General features: G+C 45.4%; 1 protein-coding gene across 1 annotated transcript in view; it reads left to right on the top strand.

The window, feature by feature from the left end:
• The first annotated feature begins 22,063 nt into the window (after nt 1–22,063).
• GABBR2 (gamma-aminobutyric acid type B receptor subunit 2) overlaps nt 22,064–24,430 on the top strand; it is a 367,936-nt gene continuing 365,569 nt past the window's right edge. The window contains exon 1 of the mRNA XM_022600053.3: nt 22,064–23,421. Coding sequence (XP_022455761.1) covers nt 23,101–23,421 — 321 coding nt within the window. The 5' untranslated portion in view covers nt 22,064–23,100. The remainder of the gene's footprint in view (nt 23,422–24,430) is intronic.

Raw genomic sequence — 24,430 nt, 5'->3', positions numbered from 1 at the left:
CTTCACTTAGTATGATAATCTCTAGGCCCATTTGCTGGAAATGGCATTATTTCATTCTTTTTTATGGCTGTGTAGTATTCCATTGTGTATATATATACCACGTCTTCTTTATCCATTCATCTGTTGATGGACATTTAGGTTGCTTCCATGTCTTGGCTATTGTAAATAGTGCTGATATGAGCATAGGGATGCATGTATCTTTTTGAATTAGAGTTTTCATCTTTTCTGGATATATGCCCAGGAATAGGATTGATGGATCATGTGGTAGCTCTATTTTTAGTTTTTTAAGGAACCTCCATACTGTTTTCCATAGTGGCTGCACCAATTTACATTACAGTGTCAGAGGGTTCCCTTTTCTCCACATTCTCTCCAGTATTTATTGTTTGTAGACTTTTTAATGATGGCCATTCTCACCAGTGTGAGGTGATACCTCATTGTAGTTTTGATTTACATTTCTCTGATGATTAGCAATGTCGAGCATCTTTTCATGTGCCTACCAGCCATCTATATGTCTTCTTTGGAGAAATGTCTGTTTAGATCTTCTGCTCATTTTTTGATTGGGTTTTTTTGTTATTCAGTTGTATGAGCTGTTTGTATATTTTGGAAATTAAGCCCTTGTCGGTCATATCATTTGCAAATATTTTCTCCCAGTCTTTAGATTGTCTTTTTGTTTTGTTTATGGTTTCCTTTGCTGTGCAAAAGCTTATAAGTTTGGTTAGATCCCATTTGTTTATTTTTGCTTTTATTTCTATTGCCTCGGGAGACTGATGTAAGAAAACATTGCTACAATTTACGTCAGAGAGTGTTTTGCCAGTGTTCTCTTCTAGGATTTTCATGGGGTCATGTCTTATATTTCAGTCTTTAAGCCATTTTGAGTTTATTTTTGTGTATGGTGTGAGGGAGTATTCTAACTTCATTGGTTTACATGCGGCTGTCCAGCTTTCCCCCACCAGTTGCTAAAGAGACTGTCTTTTATCCATTGTATATTCTTGTCTCCTTTGTCAGAGTTTAATTGACTGTAGGTGTGTGGGTTTATTTCTGGGCTCTCTGTTCTGTTCCATTGATACGTATGTCTGTTTTTGTGCCAATACCACACTGTTTTGATTACTGTAGCTTTGTAGTATTGTGTGAAGTCTGGGAGCATTATGCCTCCAACTTTGTTCTTTTTCCTCAAGATTGCTTTGGCAATTCTGGGTCTTTTATGGTTCCATATAAATTTTAGGATTATTTGTTCTAGCTCTGTAAAAAATGTCATGGATAATTTGATAGAGATCACATTAAATCTGTAGATTGCTTTGGATAATAAGGCCATTTTAACAATATTAATTCTTCCAATACAAAAGCATGGGATAACTTTCCATTTCTTTGAATTGTTTTCAGTTTCCTTTATCAATGTTTTATAGTTCTCAGCATAAAGGTCTTTTACCTCCTTGGTCAGGTTTATTCCTAAGTATTTTTTTAATGCAATTTTAAAAGGGATTTTTTTTTTCCTTTCCCTTTCTGATATTTCATTGTTAGTGTAAAGAAATGCAACAGATTTCTGTGTGTTAATCTTGTTTCCTGCTACCTTACTGAATTCGTTTATCAGTTCTAATAGTTTTTGTGTGAAGTCTTTAGGGTTTTCTAAATATAGTATCATGTCATCTGCATATAGTGACAATTTTACTTCTTCCCTACCAATTTGAATTCCTTTTATTTATTTTTCTTGTCTATTTGCTCTGACTAGGACTTCCAATACTGTGCTGAATAGAAGAGGTAAGAGTGGGAATCCTTGTCTTGTTCCAGATTTTAGCAGGAAATCTTTCAGCTTTTCACCATTGAGTATTTTATTTTATTTTATTAAAAATTTTTCTTTGTAAAGATTTTTTTTGATGTGGACCATTTTTAAAGTCTTTATTGAATTTGTTACAATATTGCTTCTGTTTTATGTTTTGGTTTTTTGGCTGCGAGGCACATGGGGTCTTAGCGCCCCAATCAGGGATTGAACCTACACCCCCTGCACTGGAAGGCAAAGTCTTAACCACTGGACTGCCAGGGAAGTCCCACCGTTGAATATTATATTGGCTGTGGGTTTATCATAAATAGCTTTTTTTATGTTGAGATATGTTCCCTCTATAACCACTTTGGTAAGAGTGTTTGTCATGAATGGATGTTGAATTTTATCAAATGCTTTTTCTGCATCTATTGAGATGATCTTGTGGTTTTTGTCTTTTTTGTTGATGCAGTGTATCACATTGATTGATTTGCATATGTTGAACCATCCTTGTGACTCTGGGATGAATCCAACTTGAATGTGGTGTATGTTCTTTTTTATGTGTTGTTGGATTCAGTTTGCTAATATTTTGTTGAGAATTTTGCATCTATATTCACCAAAGATATTGGCCTATAATTTTCTTTTTTGGAAGTGTTTTTGTCTGGTTTGGGTATCAGGGTGATGGTGGCTTCATAGAATGAATTTGGGAGTGTTCCCTCCTCTTCAGTTTTTTGGAAGAGTTTGAGAAAGATCAGTGTAAGTTCTTTGGTATAAGAAGAAAACATATATCCAGGTACAGGAAGCACAGAGATGAAACAAGTGAACCCAAACAGACCTACACCAAGACATATTATAATTAAAATGACAAAAGTTAAAGATAAAGAGAGAATTCTAAAGGCAGCAAGAGAAAAACAAAGAGTTAATTACAAGGGAACCCCCATAAGGCTGTCAGCTGATTTCTCTACAGAAATATTGCAGGCCAGAAGGGAGTGGCAAGATATATTCAAAGTCCTAAAAGGGAAAAACCTGCAGCCTAGGATACTCTACCCAGCAAGATTATCACTTAGAATAGAAGGAGAGATAAAGAATTTCTCAGACAAGTAAAAATTAAAAGAATACAGCAATACTAAACCTATCCTAAAAGAAATCTTGAAAGGTCTTCTCTAAATAGAAAAGAAGAAAGAATCTATAGGGAAGAAAAAATCACAATTGGAAAGTAAATCACTTAAATAAACCAGTATATAGATTAAAATTTTTTTTTAATTTGTGAAAATTCTGATAACTACAATGGACAGCAAAAGGATGAACATGAAGATGTAAAAGAGGACATCAAACTCATAAAATGTGGGAGAGGGGAGTATGAAAATGCAGGGTTTTTTTTTTTTTAAGAATGTGTTTGAGCCTATATGACTACCAATCTAAAACAAGTAGCTATAGTAATGGGTTAACATACTTGAAAAACAGGGTAACCACAAATCAAAAGCACAATAGGCTCACAAAAACCAAAAAGAAGAGAACTCAAGCATAATACAAAAGAAAACCATCAATCCACAAAAGGAAAAGCAAAAAGAAAAAGAAAGGAACAGAGAAGAAATACAAAATCAAATGAAAAACAAGGTTTAAAATGGCAATAAATGTATATCTATTGGGACTTCCCTGGTGGTCCAGTGGCTAAAACTCTGCACTCCCAATGCAGGGGGCCTGGGCTCGATCCCTGGTCAGGGAACTAGATCCCACATACTGCAACTAAGAGTTTGTGTGCCACAACTAAAGATCCTACATGCTGCAACTAAAAAAGATCCCACATGCCGCAACTAAAGTTCCCACATGCAACAATGAAGATCCCCCATGCAGCAAGGAAGACCCCACATGCTGCAGCTAAGACCCAGTGCAGCCAAATAAATAAATAAATACTTTAAAAAAATAATTTAAAAAATATGTATCAATAATTACCTTAAATATCAATGGGCTAAATGCTTCAATCAAAAGACATAGGAATGGCAGATTGGATAATAAAACAAGAGCCTACAATATGCTGCCTACAGGAGACCCACTTTAGGACAAAGGACACCAATAGGATGAAAGTGAGAAGGTGGAAAAAGATATATCATGCAAATGGAAATGATAAGAAAGTGGGAGTAGCAATATTCACATCACACAAAATAGACTTTCAAACAAAGGCCATAAAGAAAGATAAATAAGGATATTATATAATGATAAAAGGATCAATATGAGAAGATGATCAACACTTACTAACATACATGTGCCCAATATAGGAGCACCTAAATACATAAAACAAATACTAACAGACATAAAGGGAGGAATACAATAATAGTGGGAGACTTTAACACCCCACTGACATCAATGGAAAGATCTTCCAGACAGAAAATCAATAAGGCGACAGAGATTCTGAATGACACAGTAGAACTGTTAGACTTAATTGATATTTTCAGGACATTACATCCAAAAAAGAATACACATTCTTTTCAAGTACACATGGAACATTCTCTAACATAAACCACATACTAGGACACAAAACAAGCCTCAACAAATTTAGGAGGATAGAAATTATTTCAAGCATCTTTTCTGACCACAACAGCATGAAACTATAAATGAACCACAGAAAGAGAAATGAGGGAAAAATGGTTACATGGAGACTAAACAACACGCTATTAAAAAACCAATGAGTCAACAATGAAATCAAAGAGGAAGTTTAAAAATACCTTGAGACAAATGACAATGAAAGTACAACCTTACAGAATCTATGGGATGCAGCAAAAGCAGTCCTAAGAGGGAAGTTCATAGTGATACAGGCCTTCCTCAAAAAACAAGAAAAATCTCAAATAAACCTAACCTACCACTTAAAAGAATTGGAAAAAGAAGAACAAACAAAACCTAAAATCAGTAGAATGAAAGAAAAAATAAAGATCAGAGAGGAAATAAATAAAATATAGATTTAAAATAATGGAAAAAAATTAATAAAACCAAGAGCTGGTTTTTTTGAAAGGGTAAACAAAATTGACAAACCTCTGGCCAGGCTCACCAAGAAAAAAAGAGAGGACCCAAATAAACAAAATAAGAAATGAAAGAGGAGAAATAACAGCCAATACTGCAGAAATACAAAAAACCCTAAGAGAATACTATGAACAAGTATATGCCAACAAATTGGACAACCTAGAAGAAATGGACAAGTTTCTAAAAACATACAGCCCACCAGAACTTAATCAAGAAGAAATAGATAATCTGAACAGACCAATCAGTAGAAGTGAAATTGAATCTGTAAACAAAAGTCCAGGACTGGATGGCTTCACTGGGCACTCTGCATTATTGATTGTTAATAACACTTGAATGGTGGTTTCCTCGCTATAGCCTTGGTTTTCAAAGAGTGGTCCATGGACCAGGAGCTTTGGCATCCCCTGGGCACTTGTAAGAAATGCCTTCCTGAGCCAAAATCTGCATCTTCACAAGGTCCCCAGCGGATGCATATACACACTGCAGTGTGAGAGAGGGTCCCTCCAAGGCACCTTCTGTGCACTAGTCTCATCACACGTGACATCCATATGAGCACCGTGATGCTGTCACCTCTTACACAGAGGGGGAAACGGGAACCAACAAGCAAAATGACCCACCCAAGGTCACAAGATGGTTAAAGTAGAACTGAGACTCACCCAGGCTTGTCAGCAAACATTTACTCTGGTATTACACACATGCTAATTCAATCCTCCCATCCATCTAGAGGCACCACTATTACTACCCATTTTACAGATGAGGAAAGAGGCACAGAGAAGTTAAGCAACTTTCCTAAGGATTTCACACCTTGGTCTAGACCCGTATATATGTATGGAATTGACCACTTAGGAATCCTAAGTGAGTAGTTGATCTGCCAGGCAGGGCACAGTGGAACAGTGGACCCCACATGAGGTCCAAAGTCATAAAACCTGGGTTTGAGTCCTACTGACACCGCTGAGGGCCGAGAGGGCAGATTGCCTCATCTCTGAGGCTTTGGTTTTCCCATCTGTGAAATGGAAGAGATAGCAAATGCTACCTGGCAAGGCTGTGGTGAGGAGTAAATGAGGTACTAAATGCTGGGGTGTGTTGTAAACTGTAAAGCGCCATGCACATGCTAGTTAGTGGCTTTATTCTCCAGGGCCCCTGGCACAATGGTGGAAGAGGAAGAAGCTCAGAGAATGGGAAAGTTGCAGTAGGTGGAACTTCGGGGTTGTCATGGGAACCAAAGCTCTGAGGCTGATCAAGGCAGGAAATACCATCTGGTTTTAAACACCAAAAAGCCTCGACTCACACTGGACTTATTTCTGTAAGCAGCAGAATTAACATCATCCTATAGCAGCAACGTCACTCAGAGCAATCTGGAGATTGTCTTTCCCCTGATTTCCCTGGTCAGATCTGGACAAGACACCTCAGGAACTCGTTATGCATCAGCTGTCACTTCCCGAATAATGTGGACAAGTCACTTAGTAAATCTGAGTCTAAATGGAAATATAACATAGCTGGGAGACACCCTCCCACCTCCTCCCAAGCTTTGCAAGCACATAGGGAAAGCTGGAGGTAGTGTCCAGGGACAGCAGGGGGAGGCTTGGGACCCCAGTCACAGCTGAGGCTGGAAGGGCGTTTAGAGAGCATCTTGTCTTTTTTCCTCCAAATTACTGGTGATGAAACAGGCCCAGAATGGGATGATACCTGCCCAAAGTCACACAGAAAATCAATGACAAAACTGAAATTTGCACCTAAATCTCTCAATTCAAAGTCACTGTTTTCCCACTTCACCAATTGCATCTTCCTTTGATATTTGTTCCAGCATCATAGTGCCACTCCCTGGGAAACATTAGGCTTGGGATTTCTCTGGTTCCCCACTGATTCTGTGAGATGATGAACAGAACGTTTCTTTTGTTTTGTTTCTTGCGTCCTACACCTCCCAGGGATTCGATACAGGAAGCCATCATTTCTTTGTTATTTTCTTGGGAGAAACAAGGTTTCTGTAAACCACATGAGCTCAAATGAATCACGACAAAATTTTAAAAACAAGAGGGCTGAAGCTTTGAGTTTTCAAAATCTATAGGAATATCCCAGTTTCACTGCAGCCCCCAAATCCAGCAAAAGTCTCCTGTGGATGAGGGCTTTTTCTTGGGGGCTGCTAGGAAACATTTGAGCAGAGAACAGTACTGGGAATGCAGGCCCAGGGTGGCTACTGCCAGCTGGCTTGCCCTTTCTGAGCCTGTTTTTCCCATGTGCGCCATAAAGCAGGTTTGATGTGACTTTCCAGCTCTGACATTCTGTGACTTGATAACCATTTTCTAAGAAAGGAAAGAAGATCCAGTGCTCCTGGAGCTCTGTCACCCTGATGCCTTGTTCATCAGCTGCCAGGTACCTGAGTTGAAAGGCATCAGCACTGGCCCTTCAGCTTCTTTCTGGTTAGGTCCTAGGAATTTCCTGTGAATGAGGTTTTGAGGGAAACACTGTACAGTCTCAAAGGAAGGAGGCTGCTGTCCCCAGTCAAGGCTCCAGGACCTATAGCCTAACCTGGCAGGTGACACCAAGGGTAGCAATGCCAGAGCACATGCCCATGGTTGTGTTTACCCCCAACTCACCCCTCCACACCCTCAGACACCCAGGTTCTGTCCTGAAATTTCTTGATCCTATGTCCCACCATGGGTTTATGGACAGCTTCATCTCCTGGGAGTAGAGTGGGAGAAGCCTCACTCTTGGGGGATGCCCCTGGCCATTTCTGGGTCCTGTTGTGTTCATTGGAAGCTGCATCTCCTGGGGTTCTCACTCACTTCTGCTCCTTGGGGTAGGTGAGTGTTCTCATCTTTTTTTCCACTTAATTGGAGCCGGGACCCCCCCCAAGCCGTAGCAGCTGGGTTTGGGGATCCCTGGGGCTCCCAGGGCTGCAAGAGTGCCCAAGCTGGCAGAGGAAAGACCTGGACAGCACCATCTGCAATTTGTTTCCAACCTGGTTTCCAGGGCAGGAGGATGGGGACTGTGGTTCTGTCACATTTCCCAGGAATTAGTGTTTCAGTCTGAAAGAACTGGAGAAATACCAAATGCTAGTCTCCACACCAAATAGCTCCACGTTTCCAGTCCACCTAAGGGCAGGGGCAGAGCAATCCTAGCTGTTTGACCCTTGGGAGGTGAATCTCTTTGAACCTCTGAATCTTTCAGTGTTCCCAGCTATAAAATGGAAATAATAAATTTCCTGTGGTGGTTGTGAGAATTAAATAAGAAAGAGTAACCCCAGTGCCTAGGTGTTTAAAAAAATCTATAAAAGTTGCAAAGCACCTCCATTCTCTGATTGACAGTTCTTAGGAAAGGGATACACAGTAAGTCTCATTTTCCAGGTCAGGCGAAACCACTGCTCAAAGAAGTGTGGTGAGTTGTGAAAAATCACAAATCAGCTGCATGTTAGACTGGGGTCTGTTAAACATCTAAGCCCAAAGCTCTTTTTGTCTCACCACGACCATGAAATATATCACTTTCTAAACCCTGTAAAGAAATTGTGTGAGTGAAAATGAACTTGGGACATGTATATTTCCTTGAGACATGACACCTGAGGAAAGTGAGAACTGAGAAATGCCAACTTTCAACTTTTTATTTACTTCCTTTTCTTGCCATTTCTTGAGAGGGACCTGGTTTGGAAACCAGTTTTATTACATGCAACTTTCCATCATATTCTGCCTTGCTATTTCCAACTTTGGTGTTGTTTGTGAAGACAATGTCTAGTTATGTTCTCTGGGAAGTTAACACCCCAGAAAACAAAAGCTTCTTTAGAGGTGAACACTCAGCCTGGGGAACAGAGCAGAGACTCTCCCTGAGGCAATAGCTCAAAATTGGGCCATTCAGGAAATCTGGAGAAAAGACCAAGTTTCTTCTTCTCTATCTCTCCCTCTCTCTCTCTGCAGTTACAGGCTTATAGAATTGCAGTGTAGAAAACCAAGGGGACATGACCTGCCCAGGGTCAAAGACCTGATAAGTGGGAACAAACTAAGAATATACAAAAAGCACAGAGTGCTAATTCGAAAAGATACATGCACCCCAATGTTCATAGCAGCATTACTTAGAATAGCCAAGACATGGAAGCAGTGTAAGTGTTCCTCAGCAGATGAATGGATAAAGCAGATGTGGAATACACACACACACACACGCACACGCACACACGCACACACACACAATGGAATACTACTCAGCCATAAAAAGAATGAAATTTTGCCATTTACAACAACATGGATGGATCTGGAGGGTGTTATGCTAAATGAAATAAGTCAGAGAGAGAAAGATAAATACCGTATGCTATCACATACATGTGGAAACTAAAAAAATAAAACAAACTAGTGAATATATCAAAAAAGAAACAGACTCACAGATATAGGGAACAAACCAGTGGTTACCTGGGGAGAGAGAAGAGGGGCAGGGCAAGATAGGGTAGAGAATTAGGAGGTACAAACTACTTTGCATAAAATAAATAAGCTACAAGTATATAACAACACAGGGAATATAGCCAATATTTTATAATAACTATAAATGAAATATAGCCTTTAAAAATTGTGAATTACTATGTTATACACCTGAAACATATAATATTGTGCATCAACTATACCTCAGTAAAAAAGGGGGATCAGTAATAATAATAATAGATTTGACTAAATGTAAGATTTCTTTTTAAATGAAGGTCACAATGTTAACAGATAGGGAGAAAATATTTGTAATATTTAAATCTGACAAGGGATTAATAACTGGCTTATACAAGAAATATTTGTAAACCAAGAAGAAGTAGTTTCAGAGAGGCAGAATCATGGATGGTTGACAAGTACATGAAGAGATTCTCTGCCTCACCAGGAATTGAGAGAAATGCAAATGACCATAGCAAGAGTCCATTTTATACCCATCAATTAAAAAAATTAGAAAGTTGTGTAATGCTTAGTGTTGGCAAGCATGTGGGCTGTGTTAAACTGTCACAGCCATCTAGAGAGCATTCTGGCAGGTTTTAGAGATGCTGGTTAGGTGGCTGCTAAGGTGCCAGCCCAGGGCCTGTGTCCTGAGATCTGTTTCTCGTCCTTCTCCTGCTCTGCTCTGTATCATGGAGGTCTGGTTCCTGCAGCTGTGGTTCTGAGGCTCCTCATCAGCTGAATTCCACTGAGAGGCACTGGCAGGAAGCTGGAGGGTGGGAGGAAAGGAGAAGCCAGGGTATCTCTCTTCTCCTCTCTGTCTCAGGTCTCCCTGGGGTCAGAACAGGTCAGTGATGATTCCAGCTTTACCAGGTATCCTCTTTCTGGCCCTCCAGCCAGGGAAGGTAGAAGTTTCCTGTTGTTGCTCATTCCTGATTGCCTCCCTGTCCCCATGTAGCTTCTAGCTCTTTCATTCTCTCAGTAACCAATTCCCTGCCTTCCAGTCCCCCTCTTTTAAATACCCAAGCAGTTCGTATTTCCTGGTTAGGTGATTCACATCCTCGTAATGCAGTAGTCCCCACCCCAGGTATATACCTTAGAGCGACTGTTCTGCAGGTGCCTATGGAGGGATGTACAGGGACATTTACAGGTGTACAGGTGCTATTTGGCAAAATGGAGAGGTGGAGGTAGCATGGGCACCTGTTGCCAAGGGATCAGATGTTTTACAAGGTTAGACAGCATATGATCTGTATCGGGCACATTGGAGGAGTGACCATGTTGGGGTTGGGGGAGGAATGGGGATTGGGGATGAAGGGAAAACAAAGCGGGAGAAGAACACTGTATGGAATCGATGATGAGTGTCTCAAGCCGAGGAGGTGGTCAACTCATCCTCTGCAAATGAGGTTTAAAAAATGCACGTTATGTCTTGAAGGGATGAGTGAGAAAAGAATATGATAGTCCAGGCAGAGAGAATAACATACGAAAAGGTGCAGAGGCCTAAAAATGGCCCATCCGGGGAACAGCCAGAAGTAGGGTGTGGCTGGGACATGGGTCTGTGGTCAGTACTGTGTCTGGTAGAATCACAGAATGTCAGCTACATGCGAAAGATCTTAAAGACCTGTCCGACCTCTCATGGTATAGATGGGGAAACTGAGGTCCAGAGAGGGGCAGGGACTGGTCCAAAGTCACACTGGGGTAAACCTGGTCCAGAGCCCAGGTTTCCAGACTCCTATTTGGGGAATTCCCTCTTCTTTCTTCTCCACTAAGTCCTTCACTCTGTGTTGGGTGCGGTGCTGCTTCTGGGGACACAGCCTCTGCCCACTTATGGGAGGGGGACAGACACAGAGTCATATAGCCCTGATGTGTGGTGTGGTGGTCTATGACACTGGTTGCCCCAATGAACCATGTCTCCCGGTATCCATGCCGTTTTTATGTCCTCCCCCCTTGAATCTGGGCTGGGTCTGTGACTTGCTTTCCAGTAGAGAGTGATGGAGGTGACACTGTGCCAGTTCTGGGCCTAAAACTTAAAAGAGGGTCTGGGATTTTGCTTTTGCCCTCTGAGAATCCTGAGCTGCCATATAAAAAGTCTGGCTACCCTGATGGAGACACCATGTGCAGAGGCCACATGGCAAGGGAGTGCCTCCAAGACTAACTGGAGACATAGAGATTCCCAAATGCCCACCCTCCCTAGCTGAGCCCAACCTCCAGCCGACCTGCCAACTGAACGCAGCCACATGAGTTACCACCGGCAGGACCAGCAGAACTGCCTAGCTGAGCCCAGCCCAGATGACAGTCATAAGCAAACAAAGTGGCTGCTTTTTTAAGCCACAGAATCTTGGAGTGGTTTGTCAAGCCAGCAATAGATTACCAAAACATGCGTCATCAAGTGAAGGGTGAAATAAAATTGAGAAGGTTAGAGTAGATGGAGGGCCCGAAGGAGAATGAATCTGACCCAGAGGAGTTGGAGAGCTGAGCAGGGGAATAGGAGAAATGATAGAAAGTGAAGAAGATGAGTCTTGGGCATCACCAGTGTGTTTCAGCAGATGTCTTTCTGAGGACCACTGCGTGCCAGGCCCTGGGCAGGGATTGAAGAGGAGACAGAGAAGGACAGACACAGCCTAGTGGAGAGGCAGCCTTGAGCACCAGCAGTGACAGTGCAAGGTCAGACGTGCTCAGTGCCTGCAGGAGGTTAAGGGTGAAGGGCAAGTGTTCAGAAGACAGAGGGGTCATCTCCTTGGAGGGAAAAGCCAGGGAAGGCTTCACGGAGAAGATGGAATTTAATTTGGACCCTGAAAACTGGTTGCAGAGTTGGAGGGAAAAACTTTCCAGGTGGGAGGTTTTGTGTGCACAAAGGCACAAAATTGGGCTGTTTGGGCTGTTAGGGAGATGGAAGTGGCCAATATGAAAGCAGATCAGATGGTCACAATGAAGATGGTAGTCCTGTGTTCTGTCTTGGGTAAATTCCTCAAACACACATCTGCAGAAATATTTTAAAATTAAAGCAAATCCTAGTAACACTCTGGTTATGTGAGTTAGGGAGAAAATGAAACGCAAACGAGTGGGGTTTCTCCCAGATTAGTTCACGTTATCATCATGGATTGGGAGACAAATAAATGCCTAAGAATAGCCACAGAATGTTAATTTTTCATTGATCATACTATCATTTTCATGAACACTAAATAGGTAGACCTTTAGCAAGAAATCATTTTCGCAAAAAGAGAGAAAAGAGGTATTTGGAAGGGTGTGGCATCTCTTTTCATGTCCCTTTGATCTTCTGCCCATCGGTTAGGAACTGTGGTTCTGTTATGTATCATAGTAGGGGGATGGTAGTGTTTAGGGTAGAATCTTGGCCTAGAGGCTCTCAGGCCAAGATTAGAGTCCCAGCTTTGCCCATTTCTGATTACAAAGTGCTGAGCACAGGGTCAGGAATATGGTAAATGCCCAATATGTTTCTTGTTAAAATTGCTTACGATCATCATTCCCCACATTTTAAAAAGAGAAAGTTGAAGCCAAGGAGCTTTCCAAGCGCCAGCATATTGGGAACAGAATGCAGTTCTCATGTCTCTGTCTCTCCTTTGTGACTCCCATCTCCCTTCCCTGCCTTACCTGCTGTTACATGTCAGGGGTGCTGAAGTGAGAAAGATCGAACTCTGTGACTTCCTTCTGGGTTGTTCCTTGAGAACCTCCAAAGTGACACAAAGTCACATGACCCCTTGGACACTCATACCCAGCATAAGGTGATGTCCAGAGAAGAACATGCAAGCCACAGGGGAGCTTGCCAAAAGAAATGGCAAAGAAAACAATATGAGAAGCTGGAAAATCAACTGTCCACTTAACCTTGAAGCTGTGATATGGCAGGGAAGACCAATTGGTCCCTTAAGTCCAGAATGGCAGCCCACAGTTTGTCACTTTCCCTGTGCTACCTTGGGCAAATCATTCAACCTCGCTAAGGCTCCAATTTTCCTCTTCTGTAAAATGGGCATAAGAATGCTTCACAGAATTGTTAATGAGATAATTAAATGAGGTAATATATGCAAAGGGCATTACACTCTCGGTTATATTGAATAGATATTCGGGGGGTACACCCCTGAAGCTGTGTGTCTGTACCTTTCCCTGCAGAGGGGATCTGTAGCTCCCCCAGATTTCCTAGAGGATCCCTAACTCCCCCCAAATAAGTTTATTTTTGAGACATGAGGGTTTTATTTTGTTTCCATTGTAAGATAAAATCTAATATTGGGGAAAAAAATCAGGGCATAAATAAAAAGAGAATTGAAAAGGGAAGTCAATAGTAAACAATAGAATCCAAAGGTAGTTTTTTAAAAATCATTTTGTTGTTTTGTTGCTGGATTTTTTAAATGAACTGTGTCATCTTCTGGCTGAATTTCTCAAAATTAAGGTATAACAGGGAGAAAAATAGAACCAAAAGCAATAACAAAACAGAGAGCAAAGTGATACAAGAAACTTTTTTTTTAATAAAAGGAATACATGCTCATGGTAAAAAAAAAAAAAATCAAACAGTACAGAAGGATGTAAGGTGAGAAATAGGTCTCTTTCACCCCTCCATTACCTCTCACTCCTGGTCCTATTAGCCAAAGGTCGCCACGCCTGACAGTAAGAAACTTTTTATTTGTTGTTTTCACATTACAAGTGATATATCCATCTTTTGAAGGAGAAGATGAAATTTAGAAAATTCCCAGAGGCATCTAATTTGCCAAAAGAGAATTAACTTTGTATAAAAGAATTAAGTGCTTTCCAAGATCTTGACAAAATAAAGATATCAATCAGACTCCCCAAAGGAAGTCCAGATGGCCATGCAGTTGAACTTTATCATGCTCATCGGCCTGGCAGTCTCCACGTCCTTGAAATACCCAGGAAAACCATCCAACAGAAAGCAGCATCTCATACATATAGTGAATTCTTTATCGTACTGACCTAAAACTGGAAAAAATCCTGTAGAATTGTTACCTGGTTCAGGATCCCTGATGAACATAGGGGCAAACTTCCTTCCAAACCAATCTGTTAAACATGGACACAGATCCATCTGAAGTCAGGGGCTCTTAGGCTTACACACTTGTGCAGGGTGGTGTGATATCAGAAAAAGACAGTATCATTAATCACATTAAGTGGATCATCCCAAAGCATCTGACAATGCATGATGTGTTTCCAAACTTTAGAAGCACTTGAAAAATAATAGAATATGCTGGATTTTACTAAAATCACCTATGAAATTTGAGTGGCTGGAATATTAAGAAATGGGCAAAGAGTAACTAGAATATCACTTAAGTTAGATGCCATCTTTTCCCTGTCCTTTGTTATTTAATATAATATAGAGCCAGGTTGGTGGGGCAGAGGGAATAACAGATTTCATCAGGAAAAAGCAAATGAGAAGACTCACTGTTGTTATTCACAGAAGAGGCTTGGAACAAGATGGCAGGATAGGATGTACTGCTTCTGGTCATAGTGTGCTCCTGAAAACCGGGCTATAAATCAGATCCTTGAAAAGCAAATCATATTTACCCAATAGGAAGGATGTTATCATTGAAGCTTGCTTTGCTGATCAAGGATTCAGCACTAAATGAATCCTTTGTGACTTTTCCAACCCCAAGCTATGCCAGCCACAGGGAAGCAAGACCTCTGTGACTGACTCCAGCCCTCCCCAACCATCACCTGGCCCTCAGCACCCCTGCAGGAAAGGGTAATCCTCTCCTCCTTGTGAGGAACCTCATGAAAAGCCACACTGAGAGGGCTTCCCCATGCCACCTCCTCTCTCCAATATAAAAATATGTGCAGACGTCATCCAGGTAATGGTGAATAATGCACACCTATTCATTCAACAAACATAGATGCGTGCTTTGTGTGTACTTACGGTCTCACACACGGAGAGGGACCCAGAGATGTAGAAAACTAACTATACAATGTAGTGTGATACCACAGAGTCTTTCTAGAATATGCTGAGATAAAATATGAAATACTGTATTTCATCTAATCCAAGACAACAGTATTTTGTGTATCACCAAGAAAGAAAAGAAATACTGCCAATTATAAAATGCCATCAGTGGCAAGGTGCATCTTTATTCCAGAGATGAATAAAAATGTGTCTTACAATGGGTGAAATGTGGTAATTAACTTTTAAAGAAGTGATAAGTGATATCTCTCAGCATGAGCCAAGCCTTGCTATGGAAGCTGAGAGAAGGTAGCAATTATTTCTGCTGGAGTGACTGGAGGAGGTATCACAGGGAGGTGACATTTGATCTGGGTCTTGAAGGATTTTGCCAGTGGGAGAAAGAGTAAGAAGAATATTCTAGGTTGAAGGAATAGCATGAGCAAAGGTATCGAGGCAGAAAAAGGCAGGCATGTTTACGGGCCATCTAATTTCTTCTAGCGTTAGAACACAGAAGGTGTGGGGAGGGAAGGAGGAAACATTGAAGCCAGATTGTAAATAGCCCTAATCCCAGTCTTGGGAGTTTGTACCCACAGAGGACAGAGAACCATAGATTGTTTTGAGCTGGAAGAGACTTGATTAGAGCAAGCTCTGGAAAGTTTAGTCTGGCAAGGTAGATGAGGGTTAGGTTGGAGAAGAGTAAGATTAGAGGTAGGGACACAAGTTAGACCATTGCAGCCAGCCAGGTTGGGGGTGGGTGGAGAGAAAACCGAGGGGCTGCACACAGATCCATGAGAGGAAGTCAGATTGTAAAAGGCTGAGGCAGCCATACAGCCATGAGAATAAAAGATCTACGACCACACGCAGCATTGAGGATGAATCTCACAAACACAACGTTGAGTGAAAGAAGCCAGACACAAAGGAGGACAGACGGTGATTCCATTTATATCAAGATGAAGAAAAGGCAAAAACCAATCTTTAATGTTAGCTGTTGGGATGGTGGCTACCCCGAGGGAGGGTAGTGACTGGCAGGGGACCCTAACAGGGGCTTCTGGGTGCTGGTAGTGTCTGGTTCTTGCTGCTGTTTATATGGGTGTGTTCACTTTATGAAAATTAATTGAGCTGTGCACTTAAGATTCTGTATTTTTCTGTATATATGTTGTAGTTCAATACAATTAACACCCTCCCCGCCACACACAGAAATTAGGGCCATGGAGAAAAACATGGAAGTAGGGGTCCGGAATGGAGGAACCTGCTGGAACACGCAGGCACTCAATCTCAAAATGAACTGAGGCTTTGGAAGAACATCACAGACCTCCCTAGAGGCTTTGTAGGGTGCACTTGGAGCAAGCAAGAGAGAATGATGAAGGGAATGCAGAACTGTCTCATCTCAAGGCTTGTGACAGAGACACACTAGACGTTTTGGCAGAGAATGACCAGCAAACAGAAATAGCAGAACGAGCATGGTTAAGAGGGGAATGAGAGATGAGAAGACTCTTAGAGGGCACGTATAGATGCTTTCAATGAGCCCATGTCTCCAGGTCCAGATGAAGGGCTGGGCATGAAACTGTGGGTGGGAATCAGAGAGAGCGTCTAAGGATCTTTGGGGGATGAAAGAAAGGAAGGGTTAGGCGATGGGGGATGCAGCGGAGTTTTGATATTCTGAGAGACTAAAAGGGTGACCTCAGCAAAAGGGGATTTGAGTGTTGATCTTCAGCAGAGTTTGAGAAGGACTGATTATACAAATGATGTGTGATCACACAGAGAAGAGGCGGTGGTCCTTAGGAGTGGACGTGGGTTCACCAAAAACCAGCCCAGCCATAATCACCGGTAGTTGTAGAGTTACTAATCTGGCAGGTCAGAGAAATAAGGAGACAGTATGCATCAGGGTTTCAGAAAAAACTTTAGCAAGCTTCTCATATTTTGGAGTGCAAGATGGAGAGACATGGGCTGCAGAATTTGGAAGTTGGGAGAATTTTCAGTGGGTTTGGTCGCAGGGCCAGACGGGGCAGAGGCCCCCAGTGTGGATAGTCACAAAGCTCTATCTTTATCATTCTCCTTTTTAACATTTTGATCAATGCTTCAGGTTAAGGAAGAAAATCAGATTGTCCAACAATAATGGCACTAACTGAGAGATGGTGACTATGAAAGAGAACAGTGCTAAGATGCAGGATGCCCTCAACAGGCTGGAATATCAGGACATAATTATGAATGGAATGTTTCAAGCCTGTTCATAGGTCGCTGAATTAAACTGCTGATAAACAGGATCGAAGAAATGTGGCTTGCTGTTCATTTGAAACAGCACAGCAACTCCACAGAAATCAAACCTAGGGCTCTTGGAGAATCACAAGCTTCCTATGATCCAAAGGGGTGATATGGCTGTTAGCAAAGTGCAGGTAACTCTGGACTGCGAGGACAGTGGGACAGCAGTCCAGAGTCCTGAGCACAAAGGGATGGCCCTGCTATTCTGTGTGCTTCCTGGCTCATGTGGAGGGTTTGTGGTCACTTCTAGGTATCATCTTTGAAGATAGCCAAGGACAGACTTTAGATTGGTGGCCAGGGAAGACTGAGGAATCTGGGGATATTTCTCCTGGAAGACTTGATTTGGATGGGAGTGAGGAGGTACCTGTGAACTGTCTTTGGTCAGGGGCCATCATGGGTGAGAGGGAGTATCATGGACTCCAGCAGCAAATTGGGATCCATAATGAATGCTACAGAAAGGCTATAGGTGGAGCCTAAGAAATAATGTACAAAAACCCCATCATTCAAATAATGGAGTGGGAGCCTCAGGAGGCACTGCTCTTGCCATCTGCAGTGGTATTATTATTATTACTATTAATATTGTTATTAGTTGTTTGCCTAATAAGTGCCTAGTACTATGCATCATCTTACTTAATAAGGCAGTTAATTATATGTGAAGTTCTTGGAAGGGTCCCCGGCGTATGTGAGTGCTCAATACATATTAGCTGTTGTTACTGTTTAATCCTTACAACAACCTTGTTGTTGTGAAAGAGGAATCGTTTATTCCCACTTTAGAGATGAGGAAACTGAAGTTCAGGAGAGTGAGTGACTTCCCAGAATTGTACCACTAATAATTGGTAAGCCAGAATTTGAACCCATGACTGCCTGACTCCAAACTCACCATTACCCCTAAGGTTTAGTGAGTGGTTAGACCAGACACTTGGCAGGATGCTTCCCTGTCTAAGGCTCTGTTCCTAAACTGTGCCTTTTATCCATCTATGATCCCCTTTGTAAAGGATCTTAATGTTTTTGAAACCTCTAAATGAGAGGTGGTATCCTTCTGGAGACCTCTCAGTTATGAACTAAATTTCCCACCTATGTACGCTTAGGACCTGTCCAGCCGACATGGAGCAAGGTGATTCCGCCATCTTCCACTGTTCTCAAACTGCACGAAGAGCAGGGGTGGGAGGAGAGGCTCCAAGCTCTGCTGGTCCACCTCAGGCTTGGCACTGACTCCTGAAAGGTTTAGTCAGACTGTCTCCAGGCCAGATGCTCTCCCCTGATAAAGGAGAGCCAGCTTCATCTCTATTTCGGTGGGGGATCCTGGCCAAGGCATCTTACCTCTTTCTTATGTTGACCCTCAGCAGCAGTCTTTACTTTTTTAAGACTATTTCCTCCTCAGTTATATAAGGGCATCTTCAAGGAGAGGCAAATGCAGGAGTTTGGGGTTGAACAGATTGGGTTTGGGCCCCGTTGCTGCCTCTGCTGAGTATCATTAGGCACGTCATTTAACCCACCTGGACCTCAGCCACATAATTTGAAACACTGGTATCCTAACACCTATTTTTCAGGCAGTCATGAAGATTAAGATGATGCATACCAAGGTGTCTGGCACAGAGTAGGTAGGTGTTTAATAAATGGTAGCTTTATTATTACTCGAACTGTGTCACCAGACCACATTTGATGCCTGAAACCTAATTTTATGGTTTAGAAAACATGCCTTGTGAAAAAAGAAAAGCAACTTAGATTCATTCAGCTAATCTTTTTTGGATCCATCATTCATAACTTATCCATTAAAAAAATGGAAATGAAAACAAACAATGTACTTTAAAAAAAACAGCCGAGCTACTTGGTTGAAAGAAACATTTCAATGTAAACATGAATAAAAAATACATGGGAGATGTTTGCAAAGATGGCTTATATATTTTTTTAAAGAAAAACTTAAAAGAAGACCTCCCCGTTGTTGGGAGTTAGAATAGAGGCAGGCATGGATGACAGGTCAAACTGGGAACAGGGTGTTGGAAACTGGACCCAGTTCCTGGGAGGAGACAGCTGCACGGATGCAGATCTGAGCAGCTGGCACCAGAGTGGCAAGGGTTGTCCAGCCTGATATAGAAGGAGGACAGACAGCAGGCGGAGGCCTGGTTAGCCTCCCATTGTTGGGATCCTGCTTAAAGGGATGCGGTGTCCTGCTGACAGGCAGCCAGTGGACCATGCACACTCCCCCCAGATCCCCAGAAAGGGAACAAGCATCATCTTTCCACACAGCCCCAACCTCTAAACTAGGGTTTGGAGACTAGCTACTGGTTCTTGTGTATAGGAAAAGGGCGTGGGAGAAAGGATTGCTAAGGAGGCAGGATTTGGGGAGGAAGATGAGAATTTAAGCCATACAGACCTGGACTGACGTTCATGTTTTATCACTTTCTAGGGGTGTGACCCTGAGCATATCGCTTTCTAAAGTCTCTGCTATGTTTCTTATAAGTTGTTTACCACAGTCCTGGGACTTGGCATCTGCCAATGCATTTTATTCCCATTAATAATAATAAGAACAGTTATTAACCTAGCCACTTCTCCCCACCTCCTCTGCTTGTAGTCTGGTTCTTGTTACCGTATGTGGCTTATTGTAACAGCCTCCTCACTGGTCTCTCCGCTTCCTGCCAACAACTCTTTACTTGATAGGCAGATCAGATCACATCACTGACCCACTCAGTTCCAGTCGTTCCTCACTTCGTCACGTGCAAGCCAAAGTCCTCACAATGCCCAGGTCCTACCTGATCTCGCCTGCCTTTGACCTTGGGTACTACTGCTTTTCCCCTTGCTCACTCCACTCCAGCTATACTGGCTTCCTGACAGTTCCTTGAACATGCCAGGCACACTTCTATCTCAGAGCCTCTGCCCTTGCTGTTCCTCCACCTGGAACACTATTTGCATGTTTTGCTTACTTACCTCCTTTAGGTCTTTGGTGAAGTCATCTCAGTATGTCCTTCTGTGACCTCCCTGTTTCAAACTGCAGCCCCACCCTGTCAGTCTCAGTCCTCTTTCCTGCTTTATTGTTCTCCATAGCACTTTTCATAAACTGACATACTAAAATATCTTCTTCTTCTTTCTGTTTATGTCTCTCTATCTCCACTAGAATGTCAATTTTATGAGGGCAGGGATTTTAGTTTGGCTTGTTTATTTCTGTATCCTCCGCTCCTAGGACACCGCCCAGCACAGAGTAGACACTGCAAAACATTGATTGAAGCAATGAATGATTATTATAAAGCAAGAGGCTGAACTCCAGGTTTAGAAGAACATGGAGTGGAGACTGGTAACCAATACAGTAACTCAGACCCAAGGAAGAATGCCGGGGATCCAGTTACCCAAACTGGAACACAGGCCAGAATAGGATCTGGGAACCAGAGGGATGCCCAGACATCAGAAATGGGGCATGAGATCACAGCTTGGCCTCGAGCCAGACTGTTGGAGAGTGAGATTGGAGCTCCTTGGGTCAGGGCTGGTCCCAGGCCAGGTGTCTAGAGGCCAGGTCACCTCATAGGTGGAGACAAAGAGGCTGAAAGGTAGTTGCCAGGCAGGGCCTTCAACCACTTGGTAAATGTCAAGCAAAGTTATTCCAGCTTTCAACTTATTCCCAGATGTAGGTGTCAGCGGATACTCCATATTGGCATGGCTTACAAGGAAAACACAAATGACTAAGGGGAAAAAAAAAGGAAAAAAGTGAAAATGCTCATTCAGAAACCTGAGCTGAGGAGTTGAGGAATGGCAGATGCTGGAAGCCTATGACTAGGGGATATCTGTGATGTCAAGATACCAGCTGAGGGAGCATCTAGGGATTACATTGTCCTCTGGACCACTTTTTTTTTTTTGGTGGAGATGCACAAGTGAGCTCTGCCCTTGCAAACCCTCCAGCTTGGAAAGGTCAAGTGGAGCCTGGGAGGTGGTGTCTGCAGAAGCCTAGAAAGAGGAGTTGGACAGGGAGAATTTGGCTTGGTTTCCCCAGAACTGTCCAAGCTACTTTCCAGGAGTTGGGCTCGGCCTCTCCTCTCCATCTTCATGCTTCCTGATAATAACATAGCATATGATTCAGGGCTGCCCCTGCCTCACTCCAGAAGAGCGAGTCTGTGGACAACGTGTGGTCCAGCTCCTTCACTACATGCCCAAGGGAACCAAGGTCCAGAACAATTCAGAGCCAGGGCAGCTAGTTTCCTTCCCACAGGGGAACCTGTTCCCCATCCTGACTTCCACTGCACTGTGTACAGAGCTCTTGCTGGCTCTGGGTTTCAGTCCTCTCTCAGTAGTTCTGTGTTCTTCAGTAAGCTATGGAACCTCTCTGTGTATTGGTCTGTAAAGTGAGGATGATGAACACAGTATTGGTTCCTAGGGCTATTGTGTGTGTTCCATAATAAGGCAGGTAGCAAGTGTTCAGTGAAGGTTAAATTCCCAACCTTGTTAACAAGGTCATCCATATTGCCCACAATGGTTGGTTCAGGCTCAAGGAGGTTTTCTGATTTGATGTCCTATTGTGTCCCCCTTATTATTCACCTCTTGGGATTTTGTATTTTCATGACCACCACGGTTCCTATTCTTCAAGCTTGGAGAGGTACACGGGGCCTGAGGCTCTAGGTCAGATTACAGGACTGCTTTGCTTAATTAAGGCTAGCCAGTGCAGCCGGTGCTACCTGGTATAGAGAGGGCCAAGTCGAGGGGAGCATGGATCCGCTCTGGCCTGAGGACTGTACTCCGACCTGGGGAGGCGGGGGTGGGAGATTTCTAGGGCGGAGCCCCCTTTGGGAATGGGGACGTGGGGAGGTCAAACGCCTGGAGGGGGCAGTAGCACACGCAAGGTGAAGACCATATTCTCTTGGGGTTGGCAAAGGGCGGCTCAGTCTGGTGGGGAAGGAGGGGGCTTTCAGCCAAGCCCAAAGGGCTGGACACCTTAGCACCAAGGGGCGTTCGAACGCCGTTGGCATCTTTGGCCACCCCTTCGGGCTCAGTCAGGGTCCCTTAGACACCCGCGCAGAGCAGGGGAGTGTAGGCTGCAGGTGCCTCTAGGACGCCTCAGTGGCGCGCTCGCAAACCAGACGTTCCCAGCCAAACCTCCAAGAAGCAGTCCCAAATCACCGTGCAGGTGCTACAGGAAGCGCTCGGAGAAGCGGCGGCGGCCACTGCGTGTGCCAGTACGCCGTCCTCGTTCCCTCAGCCGCTATACCCGGGCCCTAAGGTCCCGGGCGGTCGCGGGCAGCCCGCGCGGCGGAGGGCCGGGGGCGCGTGTGTGCGTGTGCGGGGAAGGCGGCCCTCCCCGCGGCCGCCGCAGCGCCAGTGCCTCCCCTCCCCCGGCGCGCACGGCCCGTCCCTGTCCCCGGAGGCGGCCCGAGCCGCCGCGGAGCAGCCTCGCCTTCGCCTCCCGCGTTTCCTACCGCCCGCCCTCCCCCGGCCGGGCTCCAGAGGCTGCCGCCGAGCGGCTCCCGGCGGGAGAGCGGCTCAGAGCGTGCACGGGGGCGGGCGGAGGCGGCCCGGTTCGGGGCAGCCGCGCTGGAGAGAGGCGCGCGCGAAGACGCCGGCCCCCCTCTCCGCGTTCGCTCGCTCGTTCCCCGCCTCCCGCACTCCGCTCGTTCCCACCCCTTCCCGGCGTGATTGATCCGTCACGGGCGCCGCCGCTGCCGCCGCCGCCGCGGCCGTTCTGAGCCGAGCCGGAGCCCGAGCCGGAGCCGGAGCCGGGGCCGGCGCCATTGCGCGGGCGCCGCGGGGAGAGCTTGGCGCGGGGCGGCGGGCCGGGCCAGGCCATGCGGGCCGAGTGAGCCGGCGCCCGCAGCCCGCGGCGCGGCATGGCTTCCCCGCCGAGCTCCGGGCAGCCCGGGCCGCCGCCGCCGCCGCCACCGCCGCCCGCGCGCCTGCTGCTGCTCCTGCTGCTGCCGCTGCTGCTGCCGCTGGCGCCCGGGGCCTGGGGCTGGGCGCGGGGTGTCCCCCGGCCGCCGCCCAGCAGCCCTCCGCTCTCCATCATGGGCCTCATGCCGCTCACCAAGGAGGTGGCCAAGGGCAGCATCGGGCGCGGCGTGCTCCCTGCCGTGGAACTGGCTATCGAGCAGATCCGCAACGAGTCGCTCCTGCGCCCCTACTTCCTCGACCTGCGGCTCTACGACACCGAGGTGAGTGTCGGCCGCCCGTGCCGTCGGGGCTGTGGGGGCGATGGGGGAGGGCGTGTTGGACAGAAGCAAGCTTTGGCCCATGGGTAGAGCCCTGATTGAGCCTGCCGAGGGCACCGCGCGGGCTGGGGCTCAGTGCTTACCCTCTGGGTCCCGCCGGGCTTGGTTGGCACAGCCGGTACCAAGATTTGCTGAACATCTTCCTCCTCTGGGATTGTATGTGTGTATAATGCTTGTGGGGTGTGGGATAGAAGACTAGGGTGGAGAAGGTGGTAACTGAACCTCCCCAAAAGCCTGCAGTGGTCGCCCCTGCCCAGGTCCCCGCTGGTGGGGCTGTGGAGTGCTAGGTGGGAAGAACAGGCGCATTGACTCTAAACTGGGCCATCCGGGGCTAGAGAGGCCACGGGCCTGCTCTCGAATCCAGGAAAGCCGAGCTGTGCTTTGAGGTCCGGAGGACTCGGGGACCCGAGGGGCTGGAGGGCGCAGCAGGGCTGGACGAGCTCGGAGCCAGTACTACTCAGGCCGGCGTGGGGCCGCCTGCTCTGCAGCGCTGCTGCCTGCATGTATCCGGCGCTGCCTATGGCCCGAGCGGTTTTCTGAGGAGACCCCCTCGGGCTGGTTGATCAGAGAGTGCCCTGATCAGGTCTCGCCCCGGGCGCGCAAGGGTGTGCAGCCGCGCCGCTGCTGGTGGCCGGGCGGCTGCAGGCGCAGATTCTCCGGGCGCAGACTTGAAGCACGGACTTGGAGCGCAGCACCCGGTTTGCCCTCCCTGCCCCCTTCTCTGAGGGGAGCCGAAGAGCCGAGAGCTTTCCATGCCAAGCCCCCTCCTCACACCCTCAGCTTGCATTCCGGCTGCAGCAACAGTGCACACCTTCACCGCCCGCCCGAGGGCTGGGGTGCGCCTAGGGGGCTCAGGGGAGGGATCGCGGGCCGCGCGAGGTCGGGTTTGCGAGTTTTTCGGGACTGAGGGAGCCCTTACGCTCCGGCCGCAGCATCTGAGACGCGGCCTGAA

This window comes from Delphinapterus leucas, chromosome 6 (genome assembly GCF_059928025.1).
Source record: "Delphinapterus leucas isolate spDelLeu-1000000601 "Yukka" chromosome 6, BTC_Dleu_Yukka2, whole genome shotgun sequence".
NCBI classification, from domain to species: domain Eukaryota; kingdom Metazoa; phylum Chordata; class Mammalia; order Artiodactyla; family Monodontidae; genus Delphinapterus; species Delphinapterus leucas.
Note: the sequence above shows the minus strand (reverse complement) of the source record. Positions and strands in the feature narration are given on the sequence as shown.